This window comes from Ochotona princeps, chromosome 7 (genome assembly GCF_030435755.1).
Source record: "Ochotona princeps isolate mOchPri1 chromosome 7, mOchPri1.hap1, whole genome shotgun sequence".
Classification (NCBI taxonomy): domain Eukaryota; kingdom Metazoa; phylum Chordata; class Mammalia; order Lagomorpha; family Ochotonidae; genus Ochotona; species Ochotona princeps.
In genome coordinates, this window is record NC_080838.1 from 64,951,621 (window position 1) to 64,964,519 (window position 12,899).

Genomic DNA, 12,899 nt, shown 5'->3' on the forward strand with positions numbered 1-12,899 from the left:
GGGATAATGTAAGAAATATAATTGGGACTTGATATTCCTAAAGCAATGCTAACTGTCTTGGATGGCATTGTGATTATGTAGGGAAAGCTTCAGTTATCTAAAGTGTCCAGAGCAATGTCGTGTGACATACAAGGCTAGGAAAATGTTAATAATAGCTGACTTTGCTTTTCATCATTTCAGTTTCTTAGCTCGTCTGTATGTTTGACATGTTTTATGATAAAGTTGGAAAAACCCCAGCACCAACACTACCTCTGAACTTGGCGTGAGTCTTGAATTCAATGACGAGACGACCGTCTTCTCGGATGTAGATTCTTATTATCTGAAGCCTTGCTGACAGCACACTGTCTGTCTGTATTCCTGGGCAGGCAAGCACACACAGAACACCCATGTCAGGACACAGAGATGACCTCACAGCTAGTAACCATGTAAATGTTATGCCAGGGACAACTAGAAGTGGAGTGGGCGTCTATTTGAATGTAACTCAAGAGCAAACTTTTCCATGTGATAGTTGACTCCACAGAGAGTTGCCAGTTAGAGTCTGACAGCTCATTCCACTAGGCTCTTTAAAAAGCAGTTCCACAGTCATTGACTTACTCTTCATGTCTAAGTGTCACTTAGTCCATATGCTAAACTAAGTCCAAGCTGAGAAAATTTAAAAAATGGATATTAAAATGCATCAAACTTTGTGATTAGAACATATCTATCACACAGATTTTTTTTTCTAAGATACTTTTGAGGACCTAATAATGCCCTAAGACCTGGCTGCTATGTTTACATGTAAATGAGAATTAAAGGGAAGCTTGTAGGAGGCCAGGTATGCAGGCAGGACAGTTGTAACTGTGCCTTTAATAAAGGCTACCATAGCCTTGACCCTACAGAGTAAAGCAGGACCCCAAACCACTGGGTAGCCAAAGAGGGCGGGGAGGGATGAGGGAGAGAAACAATTCCTTGAGCTTTATTTTGATAACTTGTTAACCCAGAATGGGAAACTTCCTGAGGTTACCTTCCTCTGAGCAACAGGAAGCAAATACATGTTTTGAGGCACCCCATGGAAGACAGGACTGAACATTCTCTGAAGAAGGCTGCAGTAGCCTTTTAGGATCTTTGCCTCAGATAACATGGTTTATATGAGATGGGGAGAATGGGACCAGGAGAAGGAAGGGGGAATGTATGGCGTACAGGACAATGACAATCAGAAAAAAACAAGGAAAGAGAAATATAGCAAGCTCTGGTGGAGTAAGCGGAAGAGACAGCAAGGGAGTGCTGGATGGCATTCCTCTGGTGGCGGCAGACTGGGTGTAAGTGGGATCCGGGCTGGAAGGCTTTCACCTAGCCATGCCTGGGAGCACTTCTCCAAGAAGTCAGTACCTGAGGAAGAGCCTTGGAGAGGGGTGTGATTTAAAAAAAACATCAATGCTGTAGACCTTGAAGTGCTGAAGGTTAAAAATTCTTCAGAGATTGCAACAGAACAGCCAAGGAGGCCAGGTGAGGAACACGGGCTGCTGAGTGTGCCTACGGGCAACTTCTGTGGCCACATCTTTCTCTAACCTGAACTGAACATCTGCTGCTTCTCCACATGAAACACATCGGATAGGAAAGGATAAGTACGATTCTCTTCCCCAAAACTACACTCCTCCCAGCCATAGTAGGCAGTCTAGGACCCATCTATGAACTTTCTGGGCCCCTGGTTATCTGGGCTGAGGCCTCCCAGCTGTTCATTCTCAGGAAAAACAGATTTGCACATGTTCCAGGCATACGTGGCCTTCCAGGACAAGTGGATGAGGAATGCATCTGCTATAATAAACCCCTTTTTTTTTTAACTGCTTGAGGGTAAGGGAGGAGTCATTGGGGTGTCAGTGGGCATACCTGTTCTCCAGAGAACAGTGTCGTAGAAGAATGAAAACTCCATCTCTGTGTGGTGCTCCAAGGAGGCCCAGCCCCGGGGGGCGGTCACATAGATGTAGGACACGTAGAGAGGCACGTGCACGGTCAGGAAGGACTGAGCCGAGTCCCTCACCTGCCAAGCAAATGGTGCACACAGGATTGTTTCTCTGCTCTAGTGCCATTCACTCGGAACATCACTCAATCTGACGCCGTAAATCAAGTCATCCTGCTGATGACTATTTGCCAGTGACCCATAAGAGCCTGAACCACGCCTAACAGAAACTGTCGAGCCTGGGGATGAACCATGTGCCTAACCTGGGATGTGGTAGTAAGTATAATTTCTCTCTCTCTCCCTCCAGGAACCCAGAATATGGGGTTTGGAATTCATATCTTGGAAGCTTAGTGAAAGAAACCTCAGCTGCATTAATCAGAGTTCTTAAAAATATTTGTGGAAAACCAGGCTGTTTTCTAGGTAAGCATTGTGGTGCTACAGGCTTTGGCTCTTCTGGTGACACCAGTATCCCATATTGGAGTGCTGGTTTGAGCTGTGGCTGCTCCGTTTCTGCTTCAGTTTGGTGCTAATGCACCTGGGAAAGCAAGAGCAGGTGGCCCAAACACTCAGGCCCCTGAACATTCAAGTGGGAGATCAGGATGGAGCTCTTGGTTTTCACTTAGCCCAGACATGGCTATTGCATCCTTTGGGTGAATGAACGCCAAGAGGAGGATGTGAGATTTCCGATCTCTTCCCTTTAGCTCTGCTGCTCTGCCTTTCAAATAAATCTTTTTAAGAAATATGAAACCCATGTGTGTTTTTCATAAAATGCACCTTTCAAATATTGTGGAAAAATGTTTTTGCACCAAAGTAATTTCATAATTTAAATTCTGTTGTTAAACTTTTTGAAGTGTTTTTTACTTTAGTAATTTCCTGTCTCATATTGTGCTTTGGAAATAATTTTTGACAAGGCAGCATATCATACTTACAAGAGAATACTTGCAAAGCAAAGGGGTTCCCATTATTGCTACTTATTTGGCCCTTTAGTTTTCATTTTACTATGCAATGAACAAAAATTGTATGAAAAAATTTTATAGAAGTTTTCATGGTGAAATTAACCATGTATGTGTGGGTGAGTGAGGGATTTTATTCATTTTTAATTTTTTATACTTTCCTTCTTATAACCAAGAAAGCTCCTTTTAGAACCATTTTTGTCATTGGCCACACACTGTAATACTTTATTTTTCTTTGGCTTGACACGCTGTAAAACTTTTCTCTATCTCTAAGGAAAATGCTTTATCAATATTTAAGACATAAAAATTAAATTTTCTGCAGCATTCTTATCCACTGTTGCCAGGGATTTAAATTTTGATGCCAGTTTTTGAAAAGACTAATAATTTCATTTAAAAATTCATTTAGAAATCTCTTGTGGACATGCCTTACTCTATTTTATTTAGAAAATGCATCTGTCTGTCTTCATACCATGTCTGCCCCTCTATACCCAGGTTTGGCTCAGTATACCTGCCCCAGTGTCACAGAGCTCAATCTTAGAATCACTATACATTTTCAAGTTACAGGACAATTAACTTCCTTTTTTTCTGCTTCTGTTTTTTCCTTTAGAACTCATAATGATACCTTACCAAAACTTAGAAGCCCTTAAAAATGTTTACTACATACTTCCTCTCTGCCAGATGCTGTGCTAGCGTCAATATTCTTTCTACCACACATCAGCTGTTACAGTTGGTTCTTAATAGACAATAGTCAAATGCCTGAATATATATATTTTCTGTATTGATTCAGAAGAGTGGAGCATATGTAGTAAAATATCTTTGTCTTTCAAATTTTGAAGGATATTCTCAACAGAATAATCCAAAGATGTGACTGAACAAAGAGCAAGTTTTGAGAGGCTAAGGGAGCAATCACTTAGTTTTGCATTTTGCAAAGTAACCGGGAACTATGCAACTTCAAAAATAAAACCAAAGACTGCCCTAAAATCTATTCGGTAGAGGGCAGCAGTGTATATGAAACGGGGCGGGGGAAACATGGGAGGCATCCCAAAGAAAATCAAACAAATTTATATTAGAGACACTTTCTTGGAAAGTGACAACTCCCTCTAGAAGTTTCCCACTCAGGGAGATTAAATCTGATTTTAAATGAAAAATAAACCTCTAGCTAGGTTTTAGCTTACTGGGGTAACTGCTCAAAATTGAACAGAACTGGTTTTACAGCTGACTTTCCTATGATAACAAATTAGTCTCCCTGACCCTTATTTTACAGTTTTCCATTATTAATTTATAGCTATCAATATTTAAAAAGTTTCTGCTTTAAAATGATTTAATTATTTATGTGAAAGGAAGAGAGAGAACGAACACATACACACATTTCCCTCCCTCTGGTTTACTTCCCAGATGGCTATAACGACAGGGACCTGTCCCCGCCAGAGCCCGGAGCTCCATGCAGGTCTCCCCTGTGGGTGTCAGGGAGCATTTGGGCCACGTTGCACTGCTTTCCTAGGAACTTGGATGGGGAGCTGCATGAGAAGCAGCACAGCCAGGACTAACATTCCAGGGCTGTGACATGGCATGCAGGTGTTGCAGGCGGCCGCTTCGCTCATTGTACCACAACACTGCCCCTCAAAGGGATATGTTTCAGAGGGGTTCTCAATGTGGAACAGATGCAAAATCCAAGTGTTTTTGACAATCTTCCACCCTCAACCCTGAGAACAACAGTGCCCTTACCTTCTGAAAGACAGGGTGCATCCCTGCTGTTTTGACCCATTTTGCCAGTTTAGAAACAGAATGGGTCTGTGCTGTAATTACCACCGCATTCAATCTAAATCTTTCCCACTTTCCAAAATACACAGAGGGTGAAACCTATGAGGCTACCCTTAAATATTTGAAAACCAGAATGAAAACACAAATTTGTTTTGGTGCAAGAAATTCTGAGATCCATGCATTGTGTTTCACGGGATGCATTTTCCATAAAGTTGTTGAAGCCCCCTTATATAGATCCATGGCAAGCACATGCTAAACATTTATGCAAATGACTTCACCAGATAGTCAGTTTTTCCACATTAACTTGATTTAGAAGGCTTTGGGGTTCTCTGAGAGTAACAGTATCAAGAAATCATGCTTAAGTGACAGAGAAAGTTCCTGTTGGTGGGCCTCGATGTGGGTAAAGATTGAGGGCGAAAGTGCTCCCGGAAGAAGCAAGGTTGGGTGTGGTGCCACCTGCATGCAGCCGGCGGACAAGCCCCAGGGAGCACGCACCTGGAAGTCTGCGGTGACGGAGCCCCCACAGACGTCAATTAACTCGGTCATGTCGTAATAGGCATCGAAGGTCCACACACAGCTTTTCAGGTTGAGGTGCTTGTAGAGCTGGATGGTCTTCGGCTCGCGCACGCTGGGGTCAAATTGGAAGGGGCGGTCATAGCCAGGACCCAGGGCAGCGTTGTCATAGACCTCGTCATCCAGGAACCCTGCGTCTGCCAGGGAGGGAAGGGACAAGCAATGGTAACTCAGGCTGTGGATGCCCAGGAGGCAAGTGGGGTGAGAGGCTGCATCCTGTGACGTGGACTCAGCCTTCCTGCCACTGAGACCTGGGTTACTGGAGCCAACCCGAGGCTGAGTGCCAATCGGAGAGAGGAGTTTGCGGAGTACTTGTGAACTGCTGCTGGCCTGGTGTTATGTGAGATGGAGGCCTCTGGGGTTGGCACTGTAGTTCTGAGGCTTGGGATGCTGGCATTTCATATAGGAGTGCTGATGGAAGGCCTGAGTCCTGTACTTCAATCTAGCTTACTACCAATGTGCTTGGGAAGCAGCAGGTGATGGCTCAAGAATTTGGGCCTCTGCCACCCCTGTGGGAGACCAGGATAGGGTTGGTTCTGAGCGTTAGCCTGGCCTAACCCTGGCTATTGGGGCCATTTGGGGAGTGAATCAGTGGATGGAAGATTCTCTCTCCTTTCTTCTCTCTCTCCCCTTTCCCCACCCATTATGGTACCCTTGCCTTTCAATTAAATAAATCTTGGAAAAACACTAATAGGGGCTTCTACCTCTAAGAAACTATAGGATTCTGGAAAGGAAAGGCAGATAATTCCATGAACGAAGAGGGCAGTGCTTAGAAAGGAAACCCACTGACACCCTGCCTGTGGCACCTGGCTGGCAAGCCTGGTTGGCTTCACAGTCAGCCCTGAAAAAAGGGATTTACTCTGCCGTTCTTTTTTAAAACCAAAAGTGATTATCTGATTCCCTCCTCTCCCTCCTATGGTTTCTGAATTCTTGCAGAAAAAAAAGGGGTTTCATTTTGCATTAATGAGTAAATAGTTTACTAATGTGCTTCACTAAACCTCACCTGCTGCAGGCAAAATTATTGGATCAAACTGCCAAGCAAGTGAATTGTTCTACATTATGCAAGACCTTTCTGCAGGAGACAGCTTGGCACAGATTGAATTTTAGATTACTAAGTTTCTAATTCTGAAAGTTCTGGGAGAAACTCTAGTGTTTTTAGAAGAGTTCATGCATTTTCCAGTAAGCTGGACCACAGTATCCCTACGTCTGCCCACAAGGACTAGGTACTCTATTAACCAGAGTTGAATGGAACTATTTCAAGTAGGGAGGGATACAAAGTTTCCATTTCTAAATGTGGCATGCTTCTTCCAATAGCTGCATATGTGGGCCTATTAAACTTTCATGTATAGCTCAACGACTTAAGAATAATTTATTCTCAACTAATTTCTACTGTATAAGAGACCATCACTCCCCAAAGTGATGCTTAATGAATATCAAAGAGCCCACGAATGCATTTCTGTCTTCAAAAACAGTTAAATGATTCATCTGTTGTGAAGGGAGGAAGTACACATTTGCTGCGCACTTACTAAGGTAAATGGAAACTGATGGAATTCTTTGTAAAGGAAAATGTCTACCGTGGTGATCAGGGAGAAGCAGTGCCTCAGCTGTCGGCTCCTGCAGGCTGCAGCAGGACATACAGCTCGGCCCAAGGCCAGGGGTTTGGGATGGGGGACAACCAACATGGGGTGCCCGAGCAAAGGGGCTGTCAAAACATAGAAGAAGCACAAGTCTGCCAAAAAGTCCAGCTGACTGACTCAGGTGGCCTATTAAAGTTGAATTTCTCTCTCTGCCCAGTTCTTTCTGTCTTGCAACTAAGGTTGATCACTAATATCCACCATGCACTCCAAACTCTAGCTTATCCTGCAACACCTAAAATCTATAGCTTCCTAAAGAGGATGTTATCATGGATTTGAAAGCAGTTTTCAGTTGAGGGCGAGGGAAGGAATTAAGAATGCAGCACAGTAGAGGCACTTAAAAAAATACCAATGCATTTAATCGTTAGTCTGACTTTCAAGCTATAGTGGTAACAAAACTACCAAGAAAAGTCAAGGTATCTTTGTTCAGTGGTACAGCTAGTGGAATAAGAATTTGATTTTAAGTTTGCCTCTCCTTTTTGTTTTCCTGCCCACTTCATGCTCAGAACTGTCTATATTTGGATGCTTACCAAAAAGGACAACAATTAACATATGTATTTTGAGGGTCAAAAAAACCATGAAAAGCAGTTTTCCCTTGGTTCTATTTGGAAAGTCATTTGCAGAGTTGCTGTGGGTGAGCCAGCACTGAGATCTCCCTCACCTGAGATACCTCTGAGGTCGTGGGCAGAGACTAAGTTGGAGCAGACATGCTGGTGTCTGTAGATGGACTCGGATAGCAGAAAGTGCAAGTTGTGCAGCGGCATAGTGGACACGAGGGGCAGCATTCCATCCTGGTGAGGGATCTGCACCGAGATGTGGATTCTACGTGGAAAGAGCAGAGGGAAGGCTTTAGTTGCACACGGTTTCATGGGAGGCTACATTGCTTTTCTCAGTCATTTTTCTCCTGGCAAACTTTCATCTAGGATTTCTCTCTGAACAGGAGGGTGCCAGTAGGCACAGAGATGATTCTCCATGCCTCATGGATCCACCAGACTCAAGACAGAGAGAGGTCAGGAATTATCTTTTGGTTTTTCTTCTTCTGCACAAGTAAAGATAGTCTCACAACCACACGTTACTTTAAAGCCTTCTTTTGTGTTAAGTGGAAGTTATGTCTTTAGCAGGAGTGAATGCTGAATGATGAGACAGGTGCTGGTCCCCTGCTTTGTCATGGTGCATATTACGTAAAAGTTTGATAGCTTCAAAACTCTCATTTATTTTTTAAGGATTTGGTTCAAAAAGATCTCTGAGTTCTTATGCTCTAATTTCTGCACCCAAATCGTGGCAATTGCAACATTGCAATACTCCCACTGTCTCTCCTTAACACAGGGTAGCTTTCTCTTTCCAGTCTCATCAGCACCTTGTAAGACCTTCAGCAGCATCAGTCTGCAAGCTGAGCTCCCGTGACTCACATCCACCTGTACTTGGGTGGCCTTCGAATCAGGAAATCTGTAACTTGTTTCTAATGCCTCCTGTTCCTTGTCTGTCTTAAAACTGTTTATCTTGCCTCCCCACCAAGAGGACAAGGACCATTGCCTTCATCTCTGTTTTTTTTTAACACATGTAGTATATGATTATAAATAAAATATGAGCTTGATAAATAGTAAGTAGTTAAGAGTGTGACACAACAGAATTGTACTTATGGGTTGCATCTGTTTCCATGATACAAGTAGAACTTTTCAGCATGTTTATTGAAGGTGTATTTTGAGTCTACATGGTGTGTGTCTCAGACAGCGGATACAGTTTTAAGAGGACTCAGTATCTTGGATGTAGAGGATGGCCCATTCTCTAGGAAGTGGCCAATAAGTGCACCGTGGACTTCTGTTACTGCTCTTTAACAAAAATAAATGTTATTCTGCTAGGAAAAAAAAAGGATTTGTGTATTCTTGACTCCATGCTCAAATTTTTGTGTCCCTGCAAAGTAATCATTTTTCTGAACCTACTTGCCCATAAAGCCACATATTTAAATATTATGAGGTTTAGTCCATATGTAGAGCAGACATACATTTCTTTTTGCCATACAGAAGTGTATCCATCTCCCATAAAACTTACAGTAGCACAGGAAAAGCATGTCCAGTGATTCATAGTATTTACAGTACATTTTTGTCTAGTAGTTATTGAGTGAATCTCTTGGATGCCAAGAAGCACTGTACTAGATAGAGTGGAAACGAAATAAATAATCCTGGTCCCTTTCCTTAAGGTATTACTCTCTACTGTGGGCACAGAGAGTCAATGTGGCTGCTAGAACAGCAAGGAGACAGAACCTTCAAGTTAAATCTGAAGTGAAGGAAGTGTTCCTGGAAGAGATGTCCTAAGCTAGGCATTCTAGGATGATGGGATTTCATGACAGCAAGTGAAAGGGAATATTAGGGAGTGGGAGTCGGGGAAGAGGAGCAGGAAAGAATCGACCTAAAAGAGCGTGAAGCCATTGGGAAGCTCCAGATCATGCTCTGTGTGTAAAAATGACAATGTGAGAAAAATGAGTTTAGAAAGGCAAGATGCCAGATTTGAAGGGCCTTTGATGTCTTTTTTTCTGAAATATTCATCAATTTTTTTTGTCCTTCTTTCATTGATATTCATTGATGTGTCCAGCTGAGAAGCACATAAAGGCTCTTGGAGATCCCCCCAACTCTGCCCTGGTGGAAGGCACCACCTGCCTTACCTGTTTGGGTGCTCCTTGTGTTTGACATCCAAGTATTTCAAAGTTGCGATGAAGGACTGAGCCTGGAAGCCTCTGGCGGTCCCAGCCACCACCGGAGTGTGGCAGATGGCACTGTCTGTTCCAATGGTCACAATGTTACTCCTTAAAGGGGTCCCCACGTGGCCCACCTTGTCTAAGGCTTTTGCTACACAGCGCACGTGGAACCTCCGGCTGAAGTAAATGCTATCCAGGACCTACCAAGGAGAACAAGGGCCTTTAGACTTGCACAGACAACATGAACAGATATTACTCTGCGTTTTTCAGGTGCTATGATAGAGGAAACACCTGGTACAAAGCAACCTAGAAGGGCCTTCATCCATTCATCCTCCCAACATGCATCTATCTGATCAATTACTCATGGGTTCATCCTGTAACTATTGCTTTATGACTGTGAGTCAGGCACTAGGACAAAGCCGTACTTACAGCTGAAGAAGGAGAGACAACACGCGAGCAAATAGATATTGGCTAAGGACCCCAAGCTGCTGATAACCAGTAAGTACTGCTCTCTCTAAGTATTTGACTATCAGCATTAGGAGGACAAGACTGCTTTTAACCCTCCAGCACACTGGCTGGGCTCTGACTCTTTGTAACGGACCACTTAGTGTCAAAACACAGAGAGGAGATGTGTCCAACCTCAGACTCCCCACAGCAAATGACACAGACTCCTACACAGCAAAATGGCACACAGAAGAGTTAAAGTAGCATGCAGCCTTTAAGCTAAGAACTTGGCTTCCGAAAGTCTGTCTACAGATTCCTTCAACTTCCTAAACAATATAGAAGGTACATAAGTACCTAACTCAGACAACACAGAGTGATTGTAGGCTACGGGGACTCTCCAGGGAATGTGTACATACACACAGCAACATAGGGAACAAGAACAATTAGCAGCTCTGTTTGCCTGAGACCTCCACAAAGCAATCACACAAACTTATCATTTGTATCCCTGAAACCAATTTTTACTCCAGTCCATTAAAAATTAAAACATTTTCCCATTAAGCATTTTTTAATTAGCTACCAACTATGTTTCTATACAAGTTCATCCAGAAGGGATTTGAGGTATCCTGCAACAATGCATTATAGCACCAAGATAACTGTTTTGTCCTTTATGTTGAGTCCATGGTCTCTACAATGTGCTATCAGTGTGCTGGCCACCTGTAGATGCATAAATGGGATAGAAGCCTTAATCCACATTCTTTAGGAGTTTATAGCCTAATACTTATTGAATTATTGAAAACATGTGAAAAGAACTAAACCACTTATCACGCCTGCCTGCAATCTCTGACTCACTGTTTTCATTTACAAATTGCATCTTTTGATCACTTTGGAAAGTGGCTCAGTGGAAGAACATGAAATTGAGACTCAGGAGAGATCAAGCAACCTCTGAATGTCCACATCGATAAAAACGATCAGGATTTGTAAATAGGTCTTCTGACTAGTAGCATATGTTTTTTTCCTCCTAATATAATTTTGTTTACACAAGAGTCTTTCCAGAAAGTTCATGGAAAAGAGAATGAAAGTTCATTTTCATAGAAAATATTAAAATCCATGCATAGTTGTTCTTAATAGACAACCAGCATGAATCTTGCTAATATCCTTAATATGTAAGATTACCAAGATGGGGGTGGATATTGTGGCACAGTAGGCTGTCACTGATTCTGATGTTTCTATCCATATCAGAATGCTGGTTTGAGTCCAGGCTGCTCTACTTCCAATTCTGCATCTTGATGATGTGCCTAGATGGGAGAGGGAGGCCTCTGCTACCCACGTGGAAGACCCAGAAGGAGTGTTTGACTCCTAGCTTCAGCCTGGCTCAAACCTGATTGTTGTGATTATTTGGGAAGTGACCCAGCAGATGGATGATATATTTATTGCCTGTTTCTCTCTCTCTCTACATCCGTTCTTCCCTCCTTCTCTTAGTCTGCCTTTCAGAGACATGTTTTCAAAAAAGAATGAAAATCATGTGTGTATTTGCATATTTTTGTCTACTCCAAATGTCACAGAGGGCCTTAAGGAAACTGACAGAGTCTGATAACAAGAGCGATGCCAGGTCTCTCGCTCCCCACCCAGACCCACACCCCAGACCTACCATGTGGTTGACACTGGTGAATGGCGTGTTGTCAGTGACAGTTTCAAAGGGAGAGCGGGCCCCGTTGCCATCAGTGGGGGCAGCCACTTCCCAGCTGAACTGCACGGATGTCTGGTTGATGCCTGCCTCGCCGCAGCGCTCCTTCATGACAGCATATCTAGGGAAGTGAGGATCACAGGGCGTGACACAGACCAGGGGATACCCTGGGGAGGGGGATTTCTTGACTCCTTCCTTGGAGACTTCTTCCACATGATCATAGTCAGCAAGGGTGACCACCTGCAAAAGAACATGGAAGCTTCAAGCCAGGTGGAGTATCAGAAGGGCAGAGAACTAAGGCTTTCTGTCCCCAGGAGACTTCAGGATCTTTAACTTTTGGGGTTCTTTATGATGCAATGAAAGTGTTTACAATTCTTTTGCCAGCTACCGCTAAAAGGTTCTGTAGGTATTTAGTTGTGGAGGAGAGGATCCTACTGCCTGAGCTATAAGGTTTATTATTACTCCTGTTCCTCAATCAGAGTCCTGCAATGCATGGGAAAAAATATTTCTATTTTCCTGCACACTAGAGCCAAAGCTCTGTCATGAATGACAAGTTTGCCTTAAACTGTTCATGGTATGGAGCAGCGCATTCGGCAAAGCTAAGGGTGAAAGGGTAGTATGTCTTCCTTGTCAAAGAAACATAACCTTGTCTGCTAACACATGTGACTGGTTAAGAAAGGTTCGAAGGTTCAACTTTTCCTTGACAACATCCAGTTATTTTCCTCCCAATTGTACAGCTGCTAAACTGTCTAGCAGATTCCCTTGCTTCTGCCAATGCTAGCATCTTCCAGTGTGGCTTGGGGCAACCCAAGATTTCTCCAGATACTGCTAAATTTCCTTTATGTTTGTGTGTGTGGTGGGGAGCAGGGTGATGAAGGCAGAGAGTGTGGGCGTCAAGATTGTTCCTGGTTGAGAATCACTGGGCTAAAAAACAAGAACTGGAGCACCCAAAGTCCCATGCCTCAAATTCTCATCTGGTATTCACTGACACAGAAGTAGCCATCTTTCAGGTCAAGCAACTCACAATGGGTGGAGCTGGCAAGATGAGACTTCCTGCTGCCTCCTGGTCCAGAATTGTCACTGTGGCCGTGGTCACTTCCCCAAGCACTGCTTCCACTGGGTCATCTGGGCCAAGGACTAGAGAGAAGGACTCATGCCATTCCCGGTCTTCGTTGGACAGGATCTCGACTTTAAAAAAGATATGATCCACACCTTCATCAAA

The 12,899-nt window shown here is 43.4% G+C and overlaps 1 protein-coding gene across 1 annotated transcript in view; it reads right to left on the bottom strand.

The window, feature by feature from the left end:
• FRAS1 (Fraser extracellular matrix complex subunit 1) overlaps window positions 1-12,899 on the bottom strand; it is a 277,676-nt gene that overhangs the window by 27,045 nt on the left and 237,732 nt on the right. The window contains exons 61-67 of the mRNA XM_058666643.1: window positions 12,702-12,889; window positions 11,642-11,917; window positions 9,517-9,749; window positions 7,519-7,679; window positions 5,146-5,360; window positions 1,867-2,017; window positions 250-357 (exon numbers count right to left, since the gene is read on the bottom strand). Of these exons, the coding sequence (XP_058522626.1) occupies window positions 250-357; window positions 1,867-2,017; window positions 5,146-5,360; window positions 7,519-7,679; window positions 9,517-9,749; window positions 11,642-11,917; window positions 12,702-12,889 (1,332 nt within the window). The remainder of the gene's footprint in view (window positions 1-249; window positions 358-1,866; window positions 2,018-5,145; window positions 5,361-7,518; window positions 7,680-9,516; window positions 9,750-11,641; window positions 11,918-12,701; window positions 12,890-12,899) is intronic.